The sequence below is a fragment of the Cebidichthys violaceus genome, unplaced genomic scaffold (genome assembly GCF_023349555.1).
Source record: "Cebidichthys violaceus isolate CVI_PGR_0920_01 unplaced genomic scaffold, fCebVio1.0.p SCAF_19, whole genome shotgun sequence".
Classification (NCBI taxonomy): domain Eukaryota; kingdom Metazoa; phylum Chordata; class Actinopteri; order Perciformes; family Stichaeidae; genus Cebidichthys; species Cebidichthys violaceus.
This window is the reverse complement of record NW_027176361.1, coordinates 8,034,438-8,057,229: the sequence shown is the minus strand read 5'-3', so window position 1 is coordinate 8,057,229 and position 22,792 is coordinate 8,034,438. Positions and strand designations below refer to the sequence as shown.

General features: G+C 42.4%; 1 protein-coding gene across 8 annotated transcripts in view; it reads right to left on the bottom strand.

Moving 5' to 3' along the window:
* Positions 1-5,732: 5,732 nt before the first annotated feature.
* Positions 5,733-22,792, bottom strand: part of LOC137874640 (nuclear factor 1 B-type-like) — a 65,532-nt gene continuing 48,472 nt past the window's right edge. For 6 of the 8 annotated variants that reach the window (XM_068713489.1, XM_068713490.1, XM_068713487.1 and 3 more), the window contains 5 exons: positions 22,443-22,627; positions 20,212-20,347; positions 19,727-19,809; positions 15,554-15,642; positions 5,733-11,872 (listed from right to left, as the gene is read on the bottom strand). In XM_068713489.1, coding sequence (XP_068569590.1) covers positions 11,740-11,872; positions 15,554-15,642; positions 19,727-19,809; positions 20,212-20,347; positions 22,443-22,627 — 626 coding nt within the window. In that variant the 3' untranslated portion in view covers positions 5,733-11,739. The remainder of the gene's footprint in view (positions 11,873-15,553; positions 15,643-19,726; positions 19,810-20,211; positions 20,348-22,442; positions 22,628-22,792) is intronic. The other 2 variants (XM_068713493.1, XM_068713494.1) reach the window with 1 other exon arrangement.

The following is a 22,792-nucleotide window of genomic DNA, read 5'->3' as shown; positions in this document are numbered from 1 at the left end:
TTATTATCCAAGCCTTTAGGTTTATAATGTAGCACAGGTGCTAAAGTGCCACAGCACCATTGTAACACACATACACTCACAAGTCAACAAACATTAAAAGGCACCAAAATGGGCATACACACTTGCAGATGTGCGATGATTAATTAATCCTATGGTTGGTAGGTAAATCCTGACCATTGTTCTCTCCCAGTGTTGGGAAACACAGGGAGCACACCACTTATTCTAAGAATGTACATATGTTGATACATCAGCCTTGAATGATTTCTTTCTTTTTACTCACATGTTGCCGCTATCCTTTGTCTTAAGAAGGAATACCATGAAGCTCAGATAAAGCATGATAAAAGGCCTCTGTTGGTGACGGAGGTGTTGGTGCACACTACTGACAAACTGCTGATGTGATGTGATTTAACGTGATGTTTGCCAATATGGTACAGTGTGAAGTGATGAGGGGGAAAACTCACCTATTCTTGTGAGGTGCTGGCTCGCTGGCAGACAGAAAAAAATAAAGAGAGAGAGAGCAAAAACTTCCCCACGCATAACTCACAGAGACAGCCGGTTCAGCAAACAGCCTTCTTCGGGATGAGAACAACAGTCACCTGACTGGCATCTACACTAACGAGGACAGGTGTTTCAAATCAAGGCAATCAACTTGAGGACAGTCAAAAGCCAGAAACCAGAAAGAAGCAAGACACGAGTCAAAATAGACAAAGTCTTACATTCATCCAGTGAATATTAATAGAAATGTCTAGTTAGTATAAATGCCAGTCAGGTGACTGTTCTTACCCTGAAGAGGGCTGATTGCACAAAGATTGATTTTTATAAGTTAAAATAGTGTCAGAGTATGCAGAGTGATGTGATAAAATGTGGCATAATATGGAAAACATTAATTTGATCTCCTTAACATAGAGGTCAAAGGTCAGACTGATATCCAGACCAGCAGCCCTGGAGCTGGTAGAGATGTAGTGAGTGTCTCATCAGTAGTGTGGTTGTGTAGTTACCCTCCTCCTCATATGTCACTTAGCTTAAAAAACAACAACAAAGGTAAACTTCTTTCTGAACGAAGTACGACCCAGTCCTCGGCATATGAACATCTGTCTGTTGTTTTTTTTTATTTCTAACAACTGTATGCTGATGTTGTACATGTTCATGGTAATAGAAACGTGCAGTTATTTAAAAGAAACCAAAAAAGCGTTGTTGGTCTGTATTTTTACTCGCTCTGTTTGGTGATGATTTTGTGTGCTCAATTGATGGGAAACCACAAGGAGCTACAAGCGGGCTGAGACACTGACCACAGGCAGCCCGATCCAGACTCAGTGACAGACCTTGTGGTGACATCTGCTTTCACTCATGGAGAGCACTTCAGCACTTAATAAAGCATGTAATCACACTGTTGTAACTTCGGAGTGGACAAAGCAATGCTAGGTGAACACTTCATATACTGACTCTTCCGTTTTTCTCAGAAATGTCTGTTCCTGTTTATCAGATTTATCAGCAATTCTATACATTTCGACCCAAATGAAGACAAACAGCTACTTGAAGCCTTTATGATTGATTGCAGGTCTTTACCGCAAAAGCAAGAAAGCCATTTACAACAAAATACTACATTAAGGTTGATCTTTTTTCCTTCCTACACCTGCATGTAATTTTCGACATGTAAGTGGGCAGGAAAAGGCACAGAGTTGCAGTCAACATTTTTAATCCCAATGTAATTTAGGAGGCTAAATGCTGCCTGTCACAACCAACAAAAGGGGGTCTTGTGGGCTTCATGACAGCTGGGTTACAGTTCTTCTTTTTGTTATCACCCAACACGACATGCTGATGAGGCAGACAGACCGTTCCACATTGCTGAAATATTTTGCCATCGACAGATATATATATATATAAAAAAAATCTCCCAAGCAGTCTCTCAGGTTTCGCACGGACAAAGTTCTACGGCTGCACCAGCTTGGTAGTGCACAGGCAGGCTAAACTGGAACACACTTTGAGTGTGTTCTCTGCATCTCTTCTCATATTTCAGCTAAACTGCCTCCTCGCCAGGGCCAAGGAATGCATCAAGCGCCATAAATCAGGGGCTTGATAGGAGCTTGGCGGCCGGACAGCAGTGCAGAGAGCTGTGTTATGTAGCTACAGTACTGTAAAGATGTTTTAAGGTGAACATTACCATCTTGGAGGAAGAGAAAAACGATGGGGGAGGATACTTTGATTCAGGGGAGTTTTGTCCAAATGACAGAGCAATGAAAGCCCGTCTCACCTCCTTCAACCCTTTGCTTTTCTTTACATGTGAATCACTGTGATCACCAGCAGGAATACAGGCCTCAAATCCCAGATTCATTTTTTTTTACGCTGTACAGTTTGAACTCAGACACAAGGTCATTCATGGTACAAAGTGTACGCAGGTGGGTTTGCTTGAGCTCCATCTTGTGTCTCTTTCTTGCCGTGGCGAGAGAACATGTAGAAAGAGTTCATGTAAAGGAGGCAGCCGGCGCTGTGTGTGCCAGGTTTGTTTGTCACATCTCCGCCTGTCTGCGCCTTATGCAAATGGCCAGGGGGCTGGGAGGGAACAGCTCCATGGGAAACTGCTGGTGCTAATCCAGCATGTTGAACAGGGGAGGAGAGGAGCACTTTTCAATAAAGCACCCCCACCCCTCTGTCAAGTCATACACACACAAAAACACACATGTACACACACACACACACACACACACACACACACACACACACACACACACATGAACGGTGCGTTCTCATCCTATGTATGCTTACGAACAAACATCACGGGGGGGGAGGTGGGGGGGGGCAACACAAAGACGCACACATGAGTTCGCTTCCTCTCTCTCTCTCTCACACACACACACAAGCACTGAACACCTGTTTCTTTTTCCGCGCATCCAAACAGACATGCTTTAATATGTGAACAAATCCCACGATCTTAAGACCCACTCTCAATCCGCTGGGTGTAATACCAGGGTGCTTTCAATGAGATAACAACAACCCTCAGTGTGATCGGCCTGTACTACCACGTAAAGATAGACTAATAACACGCTCCAGCCACAGTCCATGACTTAGACTATGAAATTTATGCAAATTTGTGTGGGAATACACAGAGCTGAGCGTACTATTTAGGACTAGTGCATTTTCAGACAGCCCTCTTTTATTCCCGGCGCTCTCTTCAACTACATTTTTGCAAACAGACGCGAGCTGTTGTCTGATGTCTTGTGTGTTTCTTCACAAAGACTAAAGTTCTTCTTCGGAAGAGATAGGCTCACGTGAAATTGTTTTGCCCTTTGGATATCTCCAAATATTAGTTAGTTAAGAGAAATACTTATTCACTTATATGTGTCTTTTAAATATGAAAATACCACTAGGATGGTTAGCTTAGCTTAGCATAAATACTGGAACCATGGGGAAACAGCTAGCTACAACTAGCTGCTACCCCCCTAAAACCACAACTTGTCTCTTTATACACTTTGTTTTTTTAATTATTTCCCAAGATGTTGAACTAATCCTTTAAGTGGAATCTTGGTTACTGTAGGCTCTTCCTTTGTGGATTTATTTTCAAAAAGAAACATATGAGATTTTTTATCTATTTCAAAAAAGTTAATGTTTTGTTTCCTTTTTGTATTGAAATCATGTGCTGCACATTGTCGCCACCAAACACTAAAAACATAAATCTTTCTCTCTGAAAAAAATCTGCACAAATTTTGCTTTAATGACTTCCTGCTAGATAAAGTGCATTATACTCATACTTTGATGCCAAAAGACGAAAGGATCAGATAAATTAATTACCTTATTCCAACAGCACATGAGATGAATATTATATTCTCCCATAAAACTTGGGGATGTGACAGAAGTCTTTGTGCTGGCATTGGCTCCTGTCCAACAGCCCAGTCCAGCCTCTGCACTCACAGGGTTGTGTGAGAGTACTCGCTGTGCTTTCCCCCCCCCCCCCCTCTCCATCCTCTCTTTGGTACGCAGTCAGACGCATGTCGGAGAACCACAAGGCGCCGTTACCTCTCCTGGATCCATGAGGGTATAGAGGAAGGAAGAAAAAACTGGACAAACACAAAGGCAATCAACAAATCCCCTTTGCTTGAGCCCTGCGAAACATAATAGGGCCAAATCATCATCTATTTAGCTTCGTCAAATCACTGACAGCAGGCCTTGATAAAAGAGAGTGGAAAATATGTAGGGTACAAGACGCTGCCAAGACCCTCACCGACTAGAGCCCCCTATTGAAGCCAGATGTTGACTCAACTGGCCAATTTTGATAAATGGCATGATGATTACCATTATAGATCGGGTAATTTTATATCAGCGTGCCACATAGTTGGTCCTCTTTAATGATAGCCAAATGAACTCCGGTTTGTGCCCCGGGCCAGATGGGCTTTTCTGTGCTCAATACGTCGCATGCACTGCCTCAACCGGCCATTAGGAGGGCGCCCCTGGTCTTGCGGGTGCTTGGACTCGTGGGCCGCTGATGGTGCCTGTTGTTGTCATCAAGTGTCCAGCTGAGCCCTGAGCCCATCACACAGGCCAGTAATGAGACTTAATTAGCGCTTTAGACTGACTTTTGCCTTTTTCAATGTCCTCAATCCCATTAGAAAGGCTTACTAGATCAGAGCTTCATGTACTTGACACAGTGACCCAGATGGATCTTACCTTGCATGACCCTCCGAGGCCCCAGCAGACTGCTGTGGTCCAAACACTGTAGTCTGTCTCCCATTCCTCAGGGATCGGGGTATTACAGTAGATTAGCTGGAGTAATACCACGGTGGAGCACGGGTATGTGGGGTCATGGGATCGCTCCAGGACATGAAATCCAATGTTTACTTTCAGGGAAAACTGTCACAGACACACTTCTGAGAATCAACGAAATCCAATTAGTTTAATACTTAAGTCAAATAGTCGTCTTTCCTGATTTGGCACTGTCCTCATTCCACCTCTGCAGCAATTACTCACCTTGTTTTGCTCTCTCAGAGACTTTCCTGAGTGAGGTGATCCTGAACGTTATAGCCAGTAATCACTCTTATACGAAGAGTCAGTTCCTCTTATCTGTTTTAGGCACTGTGCGGAAATAACTGGGTTGAATCTAAAAAGAAAAAGGCAAGACCCTCGCAAGCCTTATTAATAGTGACCCTCTTCTCTTAACTTGGAAGAAAGAATCTCAAAATAATACATTCATGGGAAACATAACAACACTGTGAATATTTAGACTCTATTTTGAAGAAAGAGCTGCTCAGTAAATATTTATTTGACAGAACAGGTGTCAGCTCTGTGGCTTCAGATGGACCCGAGTACCACAGAATTCCACTTATTAAATTAATAAAAATGAGATAGGATGACGTTACGGCAGGATATCGTCAAATCAATTACATGATGCCTGAATTTCTAGGCAGTGTGTGAGAGACATTTCTTCCAACAAGCTTCCGCAGAATGTTAAATATCAAAACCTTTGTGATTCGGGCCTTTTTATTTTGATGTATTTATTCTAAGATAAATTTCACATTGGAGGAATGAACCTGTGAAAGACCTGATCTCCACTCCAGCAATTCAATGATTTTTAGATTTCCCCACAACTTTCAGCCAACTGGCTTGAACACAGAAATGTGACAGTTTAACTGAACATCACACATAGACATCAGACCTTAAACTTTTATGTTTAGGCCTCAAAATGCAATCATTCAAAATCACATATAACAAAACAAACACAAGAAAGAGCCACAGCAGAAAAGTCATTTTTGTAGCATAGCTCATTTTATTGTTTAAACAGTTTTGCATAGGAAATATATCCACTTCCAGTAATTGACTGCAGTAAAAACAGCTGCTAGCAGTATAGGCTGGATATAACAGTAACAATCACAAAAAGTTGAGCCTTTATTTACACTGATTTTAATCTTGTGGCAATTTTAGCCCCTGCACCAAATGTAACCAGCTTGAAGGCATCGCCTAATGCTCGGCATTTCTAAAATCAATAAAAAAAGGGATATCAAGGCCTTCGCTATACAGTTCACAATGGACACCTGTGGCTCCTAGACTGTCAATGAAAAGATAAAAAACAAAAAAGGTTTCCAAAAAGTCCTCTAAAACGTACATTCAGATACATACATAGACCTTTGCACACACTTGCAGTGTAACTACGATCACTACTGGAGACTGTTTACATATTGTTTTGTTGGTGTTGTTGTTGTTGTTCGTTATATATAATTCCACCATGATTCATGAAGTCGAAATGTGTGCGCAGAGGGACGTAAAAGTGCCACAAGACCCAAAAATAAACCAGCCCTGCAGAGAAAACTGGTGAGTAATCTTAAGAAAAGACATTAGTTCATCCTTTCACTGCTCTTATTGTAGCACTGATCCCCACTCCCCCTCCCGAAAAGAAAAAAAGAAGAAAAAGAAAAAAGAAGAATTAACATTTCCTCTCAAATTTTGAACAAGCTTGATGTGGGCATTGTGTGCTGACATAATTAATAAATCGCAACAAAAAAAATATATCAAAGAAGTAATAAAGAGCATATTTCTAAATGAGTTTCCCACATTCGGTTCTGTGTGATGGTGTTTTTCTTGTCACATATGAAAGTAAGTCTATCACATTTTACAATTATATACAATAGACACTTGGACAGCTTGAACAGGCACTGCATTGCTATCTTTTTGTCTTCTTTTGGTGAATATTACATCCTGTAAAAATGCTGGTTTTTATGTTTTATAATAACCTGATGCCAAGTGACTAGCAGCCAGCCAACGTATGGAAGGTGTGTATTGCTCATGTAGGATGAAAATGAAGTTCTAATCTTTTCCTCTAAGTCTGCATGTATTCGCCCTCTCAGTCCCTACAGAGTGCGTGACATTCTGTTAAAAGGAAAATCGCACATATTGCGTGAGTGCCATAAAGTTGTCCTGTTTCTCGATGATCGTAGTGATCAATGACATAATACTTTCTAAAATAAGGTTGCTGCGAGTGTCAAATCTGACTTAAATACGACTCTTTCTGGTGGGTGGAACACTGATTAAAATTTAGTAAAGTTACAAGAGCTTTTTGACAGACTACAATCACACCCTGCGTAGCAATAGAAAAAAACGTAACCAATGCGCAAATACACTAGATATTATCAGCTGGAAGGTATAGTACCCTATTCTGAAGCACCTGCAGTTAAAGTAATGTTTGTTTGTAGTGTGAATGAAGTGTTTCCCAAATCACATCAGGCATTGACAGCATGTGGAATGTGCAAAATGAGCAATGCCTAGATGTTTTTACTGAATTTTAAAGAGCTATTTAAGAGAGTCATCTGCATATTAGCAAAGTGGACGGCTCAAAATTGGCCGCCCGAATTTGATCTGTCATCTTGCAACATTTCCTCTGAAAGAAACAAAAAAAGAAACCATCTCATAGATTAATCGAGGAAGTTTGTCACTACGGATTTTACCCTGCTTCTCGCTTTAGGTCAGGTGCAATCTGGGGCCTTTTCTACTGGTTAGGTGAATACACCCCCAGCTGCTACAAGAAACACACTCACACCAAGATCTTGTTGGACAAGAATTCACACCCAAAAAAATGAGATAAATCACATCACACTTGCTATGGCCACGCTAAGGAAAGAACAACAATTCAAATATTCATGAAGTGTTTCCCAAATGGAAATATCTAAGCACTAACCAAAATCAGAAATAATAATAGATATAATAAAAAAAGCCTTCATTGTTGTTTTTTAATATTTATGTCTGTATAGAATATTTCCCCCCTTTTTTTACTTTACATACAGGAATACAACTGATGAAAACACTTTAGACTGTACTAATTGGGAAAACCTGGAGAGTTCTAACTCAAATCCAGCCTCCAAAACAAAAACCCAAATTAAATTTGCTTTTTTTTTTTTTTTTTTCCTAAAATGGAATTGACTTATTTTTCCCCAGAATTGAAGATTTACAAATAAGGGCTTAAGAGGAGAACTCTCGAGAAAGTTTACAGTGTACAAACTCCTGTCCCACGGCAGGCTTTTTTTTTTCTTCAATAGAAAGACCCTCATCTTCTCTCATTGTGTTGTGTCAGAGGCACTCGATCACACATCCAGCTCACAAAGTCTCACACACACACACACACACGCACGCACGCACGCACACACGCACGCACGCACGCGTGCACGCGCGCGCATGCACACGAACGCTCAAGCTACCAAAGCAGAGTTCAAGCCCACAGACTACTGCTATTGACGCAATCAGGATATTTACCTTTATGTACAATCTCCTATTCAAATAAACACCAACGGCACAGTGACCCTGACACATTTATCACACACACACACACACACAGGCGAACACACCCACTCACAAACACACTTGGGGACAATGCACGTCAGTGGGGTCTCCAATGGCCAAAGGCTGCAAAGCACTTGTAGTTTTTCTTTTTAAAAGAACAAAAATAAAAGAATAAAACAACAAAAGAAGACAGAACAGTGCACATAGAACGGGGTGACTTTTTCAATTTGTTTTTCTGCATAAGATATCTGGTTGAAGACGGAGAGACAGAGCTTGACTTGAGGATTATTTTAAAAAATGTTTTCCGCTTCTTAGCCCTCTGCTAACTACAGCTGGAGAGCTCCCGGTACTACCGTCTCTCTGAGGGGAACATTTCTTTCACGATTGTGGGGAAAGAGTGCAAAAGGTGTCTTAGCAGCATCGGAGGCGCTGCTCTCACTGTGAGAAAAGTCGTATTTATGTTTTTTTTTACATTAAAAATGGTAAGATAATGATTATATAAATAATGCCCTGTAATACGCCTGAGAGATTTAGTTTAAGACTAGGTTCAAAACACTGAACGGGGGAAGAAGACGATTGCCTATGTGCTAGTTAAGTGCTATTTTTTTCTTCTAGTGGATTCTATTCAAGCTTTCTACTGGGCCACTGGACAACACCACGTTTCTGTGGCTCTAATATTTACTTCAACACACTCTACTGGGCTTTCTGCTGGGGAAGTGTTTCAGGAATTGACATATGTGCACATCGTATATACATTTATACAAATCTACTCCTTATAAAATACTTTCTAAAGGCTTGCTTGAGCCTGTCTGGAACTGATTTGGACAGGTCTCACTAGCATTAGTCGGTGTGTGATTGTTGCGCAGGTCACAGGCCACTTCACTGATGTGTTTAAGGCATCTACTTGGGAATTGCATTCGGTGACGCTTACAATAGTACGGCGTAGGATTCGATACGAGCGTGCAACAGTAATTGACGTCAGTTGCGGCTTTCAAGGGATCTGTGAGAGGATGGGATTCGACGCAAAATTATTTCTTAAAATGATTGTCATACTCAAGTCAAGCCGTCTCTCCTGTGAAAAAAAAAATGAGCTCCTTCAAGGTCACATGCTAGCACCCCAGGTGGAAAGTTGAAAGTAAGAGTCACAGTAGACCAATCAGTGACTTTGCAGCCGAAGAAAGACCAAGGGTGCATTTTTTTATAAGTACTTCTAGAAAAAATACCGCCCCTCCCCCTAAAACTCCCGAATTCAAAAATACACTGGGACACGTCTCACCGTCATTCGGTATATGCTAAAGTAAGAAAAAAAAAAAAGACCTTGTCATACACTGCATAGAAAGCAGTCCTCACTTTGGTCAATAAAAAAGGAAAACACCCACAACAACAACAACATCATCAACAACAACAACGACAAACAACGATATCAACAAAATAAATGCATTACAATATTGTCTATCTCCAAACTAGCCTCTAATAATTGACGCATCTATAAGCACTACCTACATAGGCAAAACTTGGTATTGCATAATTTTCATAATTCTGAATTCCACCCTCCACAATAGTAATTGGAAGATGAACAAAATGAGCATTGAAAAATAAGGAAAACAAAAGATGACAGGTTATTAGAAAAACCACCAAAATACTGAAAGAAAAAAAACAAAAAACGCTGGTTGATTACAAACTTTAGAACGGCAACTATACACAGCCTTGATATGCAATGTAACTGTGAGATAGAGTAGTACATAAAGTTAAAAATCAACAATTTCATTCAGAGTACAAAACAATTCTTATCATAAAATTGTTAATTTTTTTCTATAATGATAAATGCAGCAAAAACAAGTGTAGTGATGTCTCTATATTCAAAGGCAAGGCACGTAATGTGGACTATATGTCATCGTGCAAATTAAGAGTATTGGAGAGATTTTCCTTGTATAAATACGTCTGGACTGGAGAGGCAATGGCTGTGAACATGCCGTGCACAATTCTAGATTTCAGGGATTTGCCACCACCTGGATTCATAATTTCAGTTTTCAACCTCTTCCACTGCAGAGTTAACCTTGCACAAACTGTAGCTTTACACAGAAAGCCTACTGTACATTTGCATGAATTGTACATTTCCATGGATAAACACTTTGCATTCCTTATATTTTTTTTGTAAACACAAGCTTTAGAAGCTGATGGCCAAATGCATATGCTCTTGATCTTATCGTGAACATTTAAAAATAAAAAAACATGAAATGCCATTTTTATACACTATGTGTGTCTCATTTCTTTACTTATGTTATTTTTTCCCCCAAAATAAATAAAAAAAAACTCCCCATAAGGCTGGGAAGGTCTCAAAAGAAGTGCTGGTTTTGCTCAGCGCTGAACAGGTAGCTTAGTGCTTGCCTTCAACTGCCTTCCACGCTTGATGTTCTCATGTGAGAAGACGGATATGTGACTGAAATCAAATTCAAATGTTTTCTTAAACATTTTACCCATAAAACCATTTAATATTTATCCCCCATCCTTTAGAGTCTTAGGGCTGACAGACTGATAGCTTCCCTTCAAAAATTCAATTGCACTTGCCTCTATCGAGATTTTCTTATTCTCCGTCTTTTTAAATCCTTTTGTAAAGGAGTTGCAAATTCTTTAATGAGGGGTCCAATCTCAAGCCAAACGTTTAGTGTTTTTTGAAAACCGCATCAAGAGTTCTCAACTCTTTCCGTAAGTATTTACGTTAATTCTTGAAGTAAGTAGTAGTTAAGAATAAACAAAGTCAACACATTTTTTTTCTGAACAAAGAGTCGTATCACAGTAAACTGAAATTAAAATCAAAATAAACACTCTGAATTCACAATTTTTTTTTGTTCCTATGGTGTACACAGTGAATCGTTTGACGAGGGAAAGCCTCTTTTCAAGAGGTCTGATCGGAGAGCTTAGAGTCTCGGAGCCATCCACCAGGCAGAAGGTGTCGATACGCAGACCTCTTCACTTGTGTGTGTGTGTGTGTGTGTGTGTGTGTGTATGCGAATCAAGATTGTACAACTTCCCTCAACACGGAAAAATAGTAGGAATTGCCGCTAAGAGACTAGAGTGTCATGCAATAAAACATTAAGGCATCTATACATCACAGTATTTGAATGGATTGAAAAGTTCTGCAAACACAACAACTGACTGGTGGGTGGTGGATGTGTGGGCTGGGCAGGGCAAGGAGACAGCAGACCTGAAGCTTTAGCTTTTTTTTTCTCTTTCCTCCGAACCGACCCTCTTCTTCACTTCGCGGCCAGTGTCCTTAATGGGAAATGGAACGGGAGTGGAGGGAAGGGGGGGGGGGGAGTTTATGGAAGGGACGAGACTGGGAGGGGGACGATTGTGCAGCTCGTGCTGCTTGCTGGTTTCATCCATGGCTGCGGACACCTTTAGTGCTAACTGGGCACCGCCAACACCCCCGTCCACGCATTCACCCGGGGGGGGGGGGGGGGTCATCCGGCCTCCGTGTGTTCAGTTCCCTGTCTCAGCGGGGACCAGGGGCTCACCAATGATGTTTATGCTGTAGTTCTGGTGGACATTTGTTGGCAGAATCGGAGTCCCGTTCGACACTTGGAATGGAACTAAGCTCGCCCAGGTACCAGGACTGCGGCGAGAGAGAGAGAGAGAGAGAGAGAGAGAGAGAGAGAGAGAGAGAGAGAGAGAGGCAAAGAGAGAGAAGGAAAAGACACAGAGAGAGACGGAGAGATTAGTCACATGTCATTAACTTGTTTGTGCAGTTCAGTCAAAATCAGATTCTTTGTGTCAGTTATCCTGAACACTGCTTCGCTAACAAACAGCATCACTGCTCTGCTGACAGTCATCAAGGCTCAAGGTCTTACTTTTGTTTTGTTCAGACAGAAGAGGGGCGAACAAAAAGAAAAATGGCAGCACTAGCTCATTAATTTAAGCTGAGGTGATTCCACTTGATTCCCAGTGAAGGACATCATGTGAGAGGGCCGTGACGCAGGCCCTCCTCTCTGCATTGACGGCAGTATAGAAAAGCACGAGGGGGAGAGTGCGAGTGGTGGTGGTGGTGGAGGGGTGGGGGGTGGGGGGGGTTGGGGGTCCCCACACAAAGCTGTCCCATCCCTATTCATCTCACGCTAATGGCAAAACAACACAGTGATTGTTCCTGGGGAGCAACGGTGCTAACTGAAAACGCGAGCGGGAACAAACAGCATGTTGTTCCCGTGGGGTGCTGCTCTACGTAGATGTCAGATAATTAGCCCCCCCTCCCCATTGCCCCCTTCTCCCCCGCAGGCCCCCAGTGTGCACTCATCTGACACCCTCCCACCTTTCACATCACCCCCGCTAAGTCTGAGAGTACCTGTGTCGCACATTTTCGACCATATTCGCCCCGGTACCTAACTTTTTTTTAATCAACGCGCTAAAGTGCAGCAACGGCAGTGGATAAAGTCCTGGGCGGATCAAGACAGGATGTAAAAGAGAAGGGGACGAAGACAGTGAGGAAAAATGAGGTGAAAAAAAAAAAGAAATGTTTGGGGAGAAGATGGATGACAAGGAGGAGAGTCGTTTTCAAAAGGAACAAAAACGAAAAAGGACAAGGCTTAAGTCTGAAGATGCTGCTTTGCAGAGGTGGAACACAGACGTGATTCTTTGTGAAGCATCATCATAGGACAACACTGTCTGCGTTCATGAAAGCCACTGATCAACCAGTCTGCATTTTATACAAATCACTAGTCACTGCTCTTTTACTTGAAACAATGGAAGTGCAAATTCAATTCACCTCGTGGCCTAAAAGAGTCAGTCTCTCCAGCAAAGATTCAAAGAAAGAAAGAACGAGAAGAGACGATGTATTCAAAAATAACAACAAACATCGCTCAAGTTTCAGATTGGGTTTGAGTGTGCAAAGAGTTAAAAACAACCTCAAGGCTAATCCCCTCTAGCAGTTTTTTTTTCCCCCTGTCCAGCCCGTCCTCATGCTCTCCTCTCTCTCCTGCTTTCTTCCCTCCTCCTTCTCTCTTTCGCCCTGCCAAAAATCATCCGACAGGAAAGGGGGGATTAAGTTTTTTCCTACCTTGCTGAACAAAGAGCGCACAGAGTGGCCAAGGGGCTGCAGCTTTCTCTCTTTCCCGTTTCCCTTTCTTTCTTTCTATCTTCCTCCCTCTCTTCTTCCATCCCTGTCCTTACGAGACTCCTCTCAGGTAATAGCTAACATTAGGGGGACCACACAGCTACAAAAGCGGATTCGCGGGCCTTTGTACACGCTAAACCGGCAGATCGGTTTTAATCTTGTTAAAATCGATGGCTGTCAGTCCGTATCTGCATCCCATAACCTAAAGCTGCGCTGGGCAGGAGTTTCATGTAAAGAACTTCTCTACTATCAGGCTCAATCACAAAGTGGGGGGGCTGAAATCCTCCCATCACTTCTAATTGAGACTTGCAGATTTGCCTTTTTTTTAGCGTGACTGAACTTTGGCTACAAACTCAAAATGCAGCAAGTGAAGGCTCCATCCAAAGAAAGCCAGATCTTTCAATGATTGATATTTTGTGCCTTTTAAGTTATTTGATATGATGCAATCACGCACAGGCCGTGTTGAAAGTGCATTTTTTGGTGCCACTTCACAGGAATTCTGGGTGTTGTTGTTCCAATTTGTCAAGCAGCTCCCTTTCGCTGCAATCTCTGCCTGCCTAGATGGTAAAAAATTGCTTTAAAATGCCACTATTTCTATATATTTTGTCTCCATCCAAGTTGTTGCTTTATGTTTCCGCACTCCAAGCAGCTCTGGAAAAGAACTCTGACCTCGATTGCTGTATTTCCTTAGGTAACCTTCAAGATGGCCTCCCCTTGCCCTGTCCAAGCTCCCAAATCTCACTAATTCTACTCCCTGCAAGCACAGCCCGGGCATACAGCGTGCTTCGTTTAAGGATTAGCTCCCTAAATTAGATTATCTAATGGCATCTTAATGGATTGCTGACCCATTTCCTGCACAATGGCAACATGCGAGTCTGGCAGCGTTTTAATTTGGGGGCTAGTACTGAAGAGGCATAGCGGAGCGCTCCGTTTAAAGGGCAAGCGAGATAAAAGAGAAATCCGACTGATTCCATCTATATGTTGAATGGTTTTACGTGAATAATCCATCATAGAGGGAAAAAGAAAAATAGAATGGAATTACCATCCCGTCTTTGTAACAAAATTAACTAAATTCAGTTGGGATCTATTTTATCTGTGCTCATTACTGTACACTTGCATGTAGAAATGAGGAGTGAGCTGGTGTGCGAGTAAAATAAGAGACCTCGCGCTGCTGCAGGGGACATTTTCTCTGCTACCTCCGCTGGCCTATTAGGAGGCCTATTGAAGGGGGTTCTGCTGTGTGCATGTGTGTTTGTAAAAGAGTTTGTAACTTCAGCGGGCACACACACACACACACACACACACACACACACACACACACACACACACACACACACACACACACACACTCTCTCTCACACACAGATGATCTACACCTCCATGGAAAAGGCGAAAAGGGAGACGTAACAGGAAAAAGCTTAGCTCAGCTTGCTCGCCCTGCCATGGAGGAATGGTTGAGGTTTTTCCCCCAGAGAGGGAGAGATACAGTATGGAGGCAAGGGGGGAGATGAAGGGGGAGGGCCAGGGGGGGACTTTCTGTAACTTTAAGTTACCGAGAGTAAAGCATGACTTTAGCAGAAAGTCAAACAAAGCTAAACTTGTTACAATGTGCAAAGTAAAACATCCTAACGTGGCTAAAAAGCTGACCTGAAATGACTTCAGTTCATGGTGGCACTTTATTTGTTCTAATTACCTTCATCAAACGTTTGTGTTATGAAACAAGATTGGTTGGGTGTGAATCCAAGAGGAAAGCTTTGTTTCAAAACGTGGATCAAATTTGGAATATAATTAAAATTTGGATAAATCAAGTTCGACAAATTCACACCAATCTCTTCAATTGCTCTGGAGGAAACTGGAAAATGATGTCGCAGAATAGAGACAAACTAATCCTAAAATAAGAAAAAAATACAATAAAAACAATAAATTATAAATTACGGGGATAATAATACCACTTAAAATGTAACACAGCCACAGATCATACAAATTAGATTTTTATGTGAATTTATATGTGAATTTCTAAAATGTAAGAAAATTGAGAAAAGCTATCATTATATGCTGTTATCAATGGAAGTTTGTGTGTGTGTGTGTGTGTCTGTGTGTGTGTGTGTGTGTGTGTGTGTGTGTGTGTGTGTGTGTGTGTGTGTGGTGTAAGAGAGACAGAGAGACGAAATGAAAGAATGAAAAGGTTACCTTTGCCAAGTAATCCCCAAAGTGTCGTCAGTGGCACTGGGGCCATAATGCCTGCCGTTTTGAGTCACGCTCCAGTCACACTTCCTCAGCTGTCAATTGAAACCTAGCAGTCAGATCACTGGGCCAAGACAACTTCCACTTCAGATCACACTACAACTCACTGTATACACAAATGCATGCAGAACAGCCTAGAGCAGGAGCAGCAATTATAAAAAAAAAAAAAATGAGTCCTAGCTGTTACTGACAATGTAAAAATAGTGTATGGAATTCAATATTTACTGGGGAAAATAACAGTGAAATCAAAGCTATGGATAAAACAGACAGCATGCAATCACAGTTAGTGGTGACAGCTAACCTGGAAGTAAAAAAAACAAAAAACTGAGTTAGTTAGTCACAAGTGAGTGGCATCATATTGGTAGTTGATCCGTGAGGGGTTACTGCATTTGTAAGATGGTTAGCAAATGAAGCCATGCAATCCACTGGATGCATGCACCCTGTCGATAATCATTGCTCCACTGTAAGTGCACTTTCGGATTCAGGAAGGAGTACGCATGCCCTCAAGCATGCAGACTTTTTTCATTAGCTAAACTGTTTGTATTGATTAGGGGTCAAAATTACACTGAACTTAAACAGCACACTCGCACACACACACACACACACACACACACACACACACACACACACACACACACACACACACATGCGCACACTACCCCCTACCCCCCCTTCTCTTTAAGACATGCCAACCGTACATACAGATTACAAATTACTGCAACAAAAACAGCCACACACAAACGGTGTCTCCTTTGCATGCATTATGCAAGCGCACGTGTCGGCAATCCAGCTGAGAGCTATGTCTGCCAATACCAACCTAACCTTGCCCTGTGGTCAACACATTCATTTGGTAATGCATCGGGATGAAACTGCACTGTTAGCACTCTGCGCGCAGTGGCAGACGTTTTTGCAGAGGCTCTTAAGAGGGATTTAATCAGATATGCGCATACACTGAATATTCAAAGCCATTTGCAGCGGTCAAGAATTGTGTTCTTTCTCCTCCGAGCACCTGGGTGAACACATCCGGAGACGATGATGGTTTCCCACTTAAGCCATACTTAAATACAGTGTTGTGGTTCGGTTATGTGCCTTGATTTTTTTTCTTTTTCCCGGAACAAATGCAAAGTAGTGGAAAGGGAAAACAGAATTTTAGTCCTTTCCAGGATGTTTTAACGTTTCATTACAGTTTGACATTAGCTTTATTTGATCAATAGCTGCTAAAATACCGCTCTAGTAGGAAACAATGCATCTTGTTCCATCCAGTGTGTTGTCTCTGTATTCAGGGAAGGTTGGGAGACTAAGCCCCCACGCCGCTCTCGCACTCTCCAGCCTGACAAAAGCTTGGAGAGAATGTGCGGGTTGGGCCAGACGCTCGGTGCCACCGCTCCTCGAGGGGCTCGCCATCTGTCCGCTGGCACCGGCACATCAGAGTGGCACGGGCAGCGGGGAAAAAGGGGGACTGAGCCGGGGAACGTTAGCAAACAGATGCGGGCAGATTGTGGATTAGGATCCTTCCTTAGATAATACCAAATGACATCTGATCACGGATCTCTCCCTGCGGAATGCTAGATGGTGGCATTCCCTCGAGGGGTTAACCAAGGCGAGAGATGAATGGAGGGTTTTCACACATTCGCTGCCTGGGAATCGTGGAGCAGGTGTGGGAGCGTGTGGTGGTGTTGTTTGGTTTTGGTTTTGTTTTTTTATTTATGAAGCCTACTGTGTGTGTATGTGTGTGTGTGTGTGTGTGTGTGTGTGTGTTTGTCCAGGGACTTCTATTTTAGTGGTGCCATATTTTAAAACTGCTCTAAAAAGTCGAGTTATTATTATAAGTTATTTTATAGTAATTAAATAATATAATTAACATTCATAGTTTGGAATTAAAACAGTATACAATGATTCCAGTGTTCCAATTAAATTAAAATGAATCGGCTTTTCCTCTGTTTGAATAAATAAATAAAAAGCTCTGACAGCAGCAGAGCTTGATGCAGTGCAAGTCATGGCCTCTGTCTGTCACACAGACAGACAGACAAAGACCACGTTTAAAAAGCGTAACTCTCTCGCCCATTTGTGTGTGACTTGCTTCCCTTTCCCTACCAAGCCCTGCAACAAACGGCTGCAACTAAACACGTAAGAGTGTCGGTAAGCCTCACAGATCCCACACAATAAACATCCCCACAGCCAGATGAGGACAATGACAGAGTATTCGGTGAAAGTGTTTAGTCCTGAGAAACTTGGCCCGGTGTCGGCCCGCTACGCCGGGCCAGACCCCAGGCCGTTAAATCATACCACAGAAAACAAAAACAACCGTGACAAGCAGAAGCATGATGAATCAATCGGAAGACTGTTTAGAGTTCCTTAAGCTGACGAGAACACTTATTCATCTCAATATAGATATGGCATTCTTCTTTACATTTTAAGCAACTGTCTCTCTACACTTTACTGTCCAAAGATTTTGTCTTTGCTAGGCCTGAAATACTTTCTGTTTTGTCTTGGTAGTGCAACAGGATCACACAAGTATGCTCTAGGATAATTGACTAATTAGAAATTATCAAGAAAAAAGAAACTGTATTTTTTTTAAATAAATTATCATACTGTATGTATATATCTGGCTGATTTAGCCCTCTGGGGGCAAAGCTTTGGACAAAATTCAGCCGCTCGGCTCTGATCAGACCGCTGCTGTCTTGTGTGTGTAGTCACTTTGTGCCTCAATGAAAGAAATAGCAAAGCTACAAGAAAATGTGGAAGACAAACTGCGCGACATCAGCCAAGTGAATCCTCCCTCTCCTCCTCCTCCTCCTCCTCCTCCTCCTCCCGAGTGGAATAAAATCATCCCATGACTGCTAACAAATATCAACCGATATCGTTTGCCTACTCTGAATTTAGGAAAAAAAATGGGGAGCAAGAAAGGCATAGAGCGAAAAAGAAAGAAAGGAGTGAGGAAACAGAGGCCAGCTTTGTCATTTTCACTAAACATAAAAAAAAAAAAAAAAACGAAAAAAACGAGCTGAGGAGAAACCCAGCGATCATTATGTAGCCGCGTGCAGATGCATTCAATTAGTTGTGGTTGGAAAAGCCTTGGCCTGAGACCAACGCTTTCAATAAGACGGGGTGGGGGAGAGCACTGTCTCCCGTCCGACAACACCGCAACACTCCGAACCTCGCAGGCACTCGCAAACACTCACGTACGCACACACAGACACACACACACACACACACAGGGAAACCACATCTGCCCTAGGACCGCTGCTGGGGCAACCGCGTGACGCCAACGCTAAATATTCAGCTTGTGTGCCGTAAATGAGTGTGCTGATTACATGTGGTATGTGTGTATGTGAGAGTTTCTAAAGTAATGTGTGAAGGAAACAGAGCTGAGCACATTACACTCTCAAAGACACCCACATGTCCCATCCATCTTCTGAGTAGTGGCCACACAATGACAATGGATTTCCTGACTCACTTGAAAGAAACCAAAGGAATTCGATGCCTTTCTCTATGCTGGACTGTAGGTTTTCAACCCTCACACACACTCAAAATGATATCTTATATATTTATTAATATTACAGATTCAAGAGAAAATGTAATAAAGCTGTTTTTTTGTTTTTTTAGATACATCTGCATGGATTACTGACTGAAAATTGCAATATAAAATGGATATAATCTACTCAAATTCAGCTTGTGAACTAACTGGGAATATTAAATTGTGGGTCATTTAGGATCTTTCAAGGGTCGCAGAAAAAAACCTCCATCAGAAGTGTTAATAATACTAAAACTAACATAGCTGTAAAAAAAAAAAAAAAAAAAACAGAACTGCATCGAATTGAAAGCAAAACATATATTTGATTATCACTAAAACCTGCCAATTTGTAGCTGTGTGACGGCTCAATCCTTTTGAGGTCTGAAAACCGTGTACATGTTTTATGCCAGTAGTGAATGCTATGCTTGACCTCAGCCTATGAGTGCTCTGATCTGATCTAGAAGCGCCTAGAGGATCAAATTCAGAGTGCGACAGGTTTTTGCAGAGGGCAGGGATTTCACATCTGATGTGCGGGGAGATTGGGGACAGAAAATAAAAGGATAAGAGGAGTAGGTGAGGTGAGTTCTGGAGGGGGGAGATCTCACCTGTTGCTGGTGGAGGAAGGCTGGATCTCTTGGGCTCAGGCCTACAAAACGGTTAGCCGTCGGGGTGCCAGGGGCTGAGTAGCCTGGGTAACATGCCATCACAAAAACACAAATACATGCTTGCATTAAAATTTGCATTTCAGGAATTCACACAGAGCTGTTTCTTTTATCCACATTGGCTTACCATCAGTCGTTTGTCAACGTTATAAACAACCGACAGTGAAGTGCATGTGGCGTCCCACAAGGTTCAACTTTGGGAACACTCCCATTCTTCAGTCATTTGGACCTTTTTTCGACAAGCATGGAATAATTTTTCACAAATACTATTTTGTATCATTTTAACTTTTTTCATAGATGTTTAGCAGACGCATTTTACACTTAAAATGCTTCGTCCAGTCACCTTGCTGCATTGATATAAGGTGTTTACTCGAGGTGTGCAGTAGGTAATGGGTATGGGTTTTCAGTACCAGATGCTAGGGACTCACCTTCTGTGGATGTGGTGATGGGCTTGGTGTCTGGCATGGAGAGCGAGACGGGTCGCACAGCGCCGTGGTGTGGGGAGGGAGCCAGAACTGGGGTGAAGTGGCCTGGGACCTTTCCGACCACCTGACTGCTGTTAGGCTGCAGGCGGGGTACAGACAACAACAAGACACATTCTAATTTTAAAGAGTGATTTAATCATGCAAAACGTGTGGAGTGGCTTGCTCCATCTCTGTGGTTAAGCACCTTTTGTTGTGAAAACTTAAATATTAATATCTGCTTGTAATTTAGAAAATAAAAAAAACATACTAAAATAGGGATGGTGAATTAAGCAAAGATCGTGCTTTGCTAAAGGTGCTCCAAAAAGAAAGAACTGCTTATGGATGGACAGGCTAACTGTGTCCAGTCACTTGTGTTTACAAGCTCTTGTTTGCTTGTAAATGTGCAGTTTGGCCGATCTCAATAAAACAACACACGAGCATGTAACAAACAACACTTTTCCAAAACGGTTAGCACTAAAGAAACTGAATGTCCTAGTCTTGTTTCTGCGGCAGTTAGTTCCTCTTAACTGCTCGGTTTTGTCCTCACAAAATCAACAACAAAAGGTGACTAGACCGCTCACTCCTGCACTTAATGCTCCATCTGAGGAAAAGATTTTAAGTGCTTTCAGCCGCTGTGTTGTCACAGTTATTACTAAAACTCTGGTGGGGGGCACGCACAACAATAGATCCTCAGTCACTGACGATGGATTTCCTACATGATTTTAAACAATGATTTTAATGGCGCTCATAAATGAAATTTAGGAGGACTCGGGCGTGAAAAGACTGAGAGAGCTGTGGAGGGACCTGTGTGGAAGGACACAATGGTGTGAATGTGCGAGTACAGAGAGCGAGGCAGCGACACTATATATATATATAGAAAAAGAAATAAAGGAAGCTAGTGGGAGCTACTCTTTGCAGACGGCTGGAGACTGTCTGGGGCGTTTGTTTCAGGGCCGCCCCAAGTTCAAAACTCAAACAGGCCTTTTTGCAAAAGAATTGTGTCCACAGGGTTCCCTTCCATGTGAATAGAATGTTTAATTAGAGTGTAATATAATCTGCGTTAAAGCAAGCATAAAAACATTCTGGCACTCAGCCATGGGATTATAAGCGCTGTGTTATTTGCTGAGCCTTCGCCCCCCCACCCGCCCAACTGGTCTTCCAGCATTCTCTCTTCCCTACCGGACCCCTACCTCACTAGCCCGCCACCAACCCCCTCTCTCCTTTCTCCAGCACCCCAGCAGAGGGCCAGTTAATTCTGCACAATTGCCGGGCCCCGGCAACGGCAAATATTTACAACCTTTATCATTCCCTGCGGTTTTTCTCTAGAGTAACAATCTCTCCACCACCCCCCCCCATACCCCTCTGGCCCGCTCCCTGCTCTGGAGATGGAGCCCTCTACGAGGCCTTTGTTTACAGTGAGAACAGCGGGGATATAAAACTCACATAAATATCACACGGCTCTCTCATCTATAGAGACGCCTGCTCTCTCTCCAACACACTGGCTGCAGTGTATGCCCAGAATATATAAGAGCCCTAAGCTATTTGATTTACTACGAAGTCTTGATACAGTTTTGTATGTCACATGTGACTGCAATTGCAGTCAACAGTTTGGTTGACTATTTTACGTCGAGCTGTTTTTTTTTATCATGACTATAAATATAAGGCAAAGAGCGTACTATAACCTTTGCCATGAGCATTATATCAAACAGAAAACATATCTGTCATTGGTTGATTTTACTATGATTTAATTCACCGTGAATTAATCTAATTAGTTAACTCTTTGCTTCTGTAATTATAGGTTAGATTGACCAATATTCTAAATATATACTGTGGTCAGTTTAAGGGCTGAAAATGTCTAATTTGGGGTTCGTAAAATTATTCTTTTTTTTCAGATTTTCGGGGGAAAAAGTGCTGAGAAAAAGCAGTTAATTCTAATGACATAATGAATGACCAGGAGCAGGTTTCAGATAAAAGAAAAAAAAAAAACAGGGAGATGTTTCTCTACTTACAAATAGTCCAAAGAGGCAGTAATGAAATAATGACAAATGCATGCTGTAATTTATCTTAGGTCAGATGGGAATAGAGCCGAAGAAGATAACAAAAGACTACTTGAGGCCACGAAACTCTTGCCAAACCAGCCTCCCGACGTCTGGCCAACAAACTGACTTCTTCAAAGACAAAAAGAAATCACTGACCTGGCTGCTCTGCGGGCTGGACGGGTCGTATGACGGCACGTAGCTCTTGAGGGGATCAGCTGGGTTGAGGTGGGGAGGGTAGCGGATGGTGGTGTGCGAGAAGTAGGGCGACGGCGCCGGGGGCAAGATAGCCGAGGCCGAGAACTGCAGGGGCGAGTGTGGAGGGGGGCTCCTCGTCGATATAACTGCAAGAGAGACGGACAGAAGAGTTGAGAGGATGATGAAGCTTGAGTGTTTGTGAGGGTTAAGATAAAGCGATCATCATTGATCTGAGAGGGCAAATGAAGTATCGACATCGATTTTTTTTTTCCGACCGTGTTTATGAGGGAATAGTCCATTAGAACTCCAGA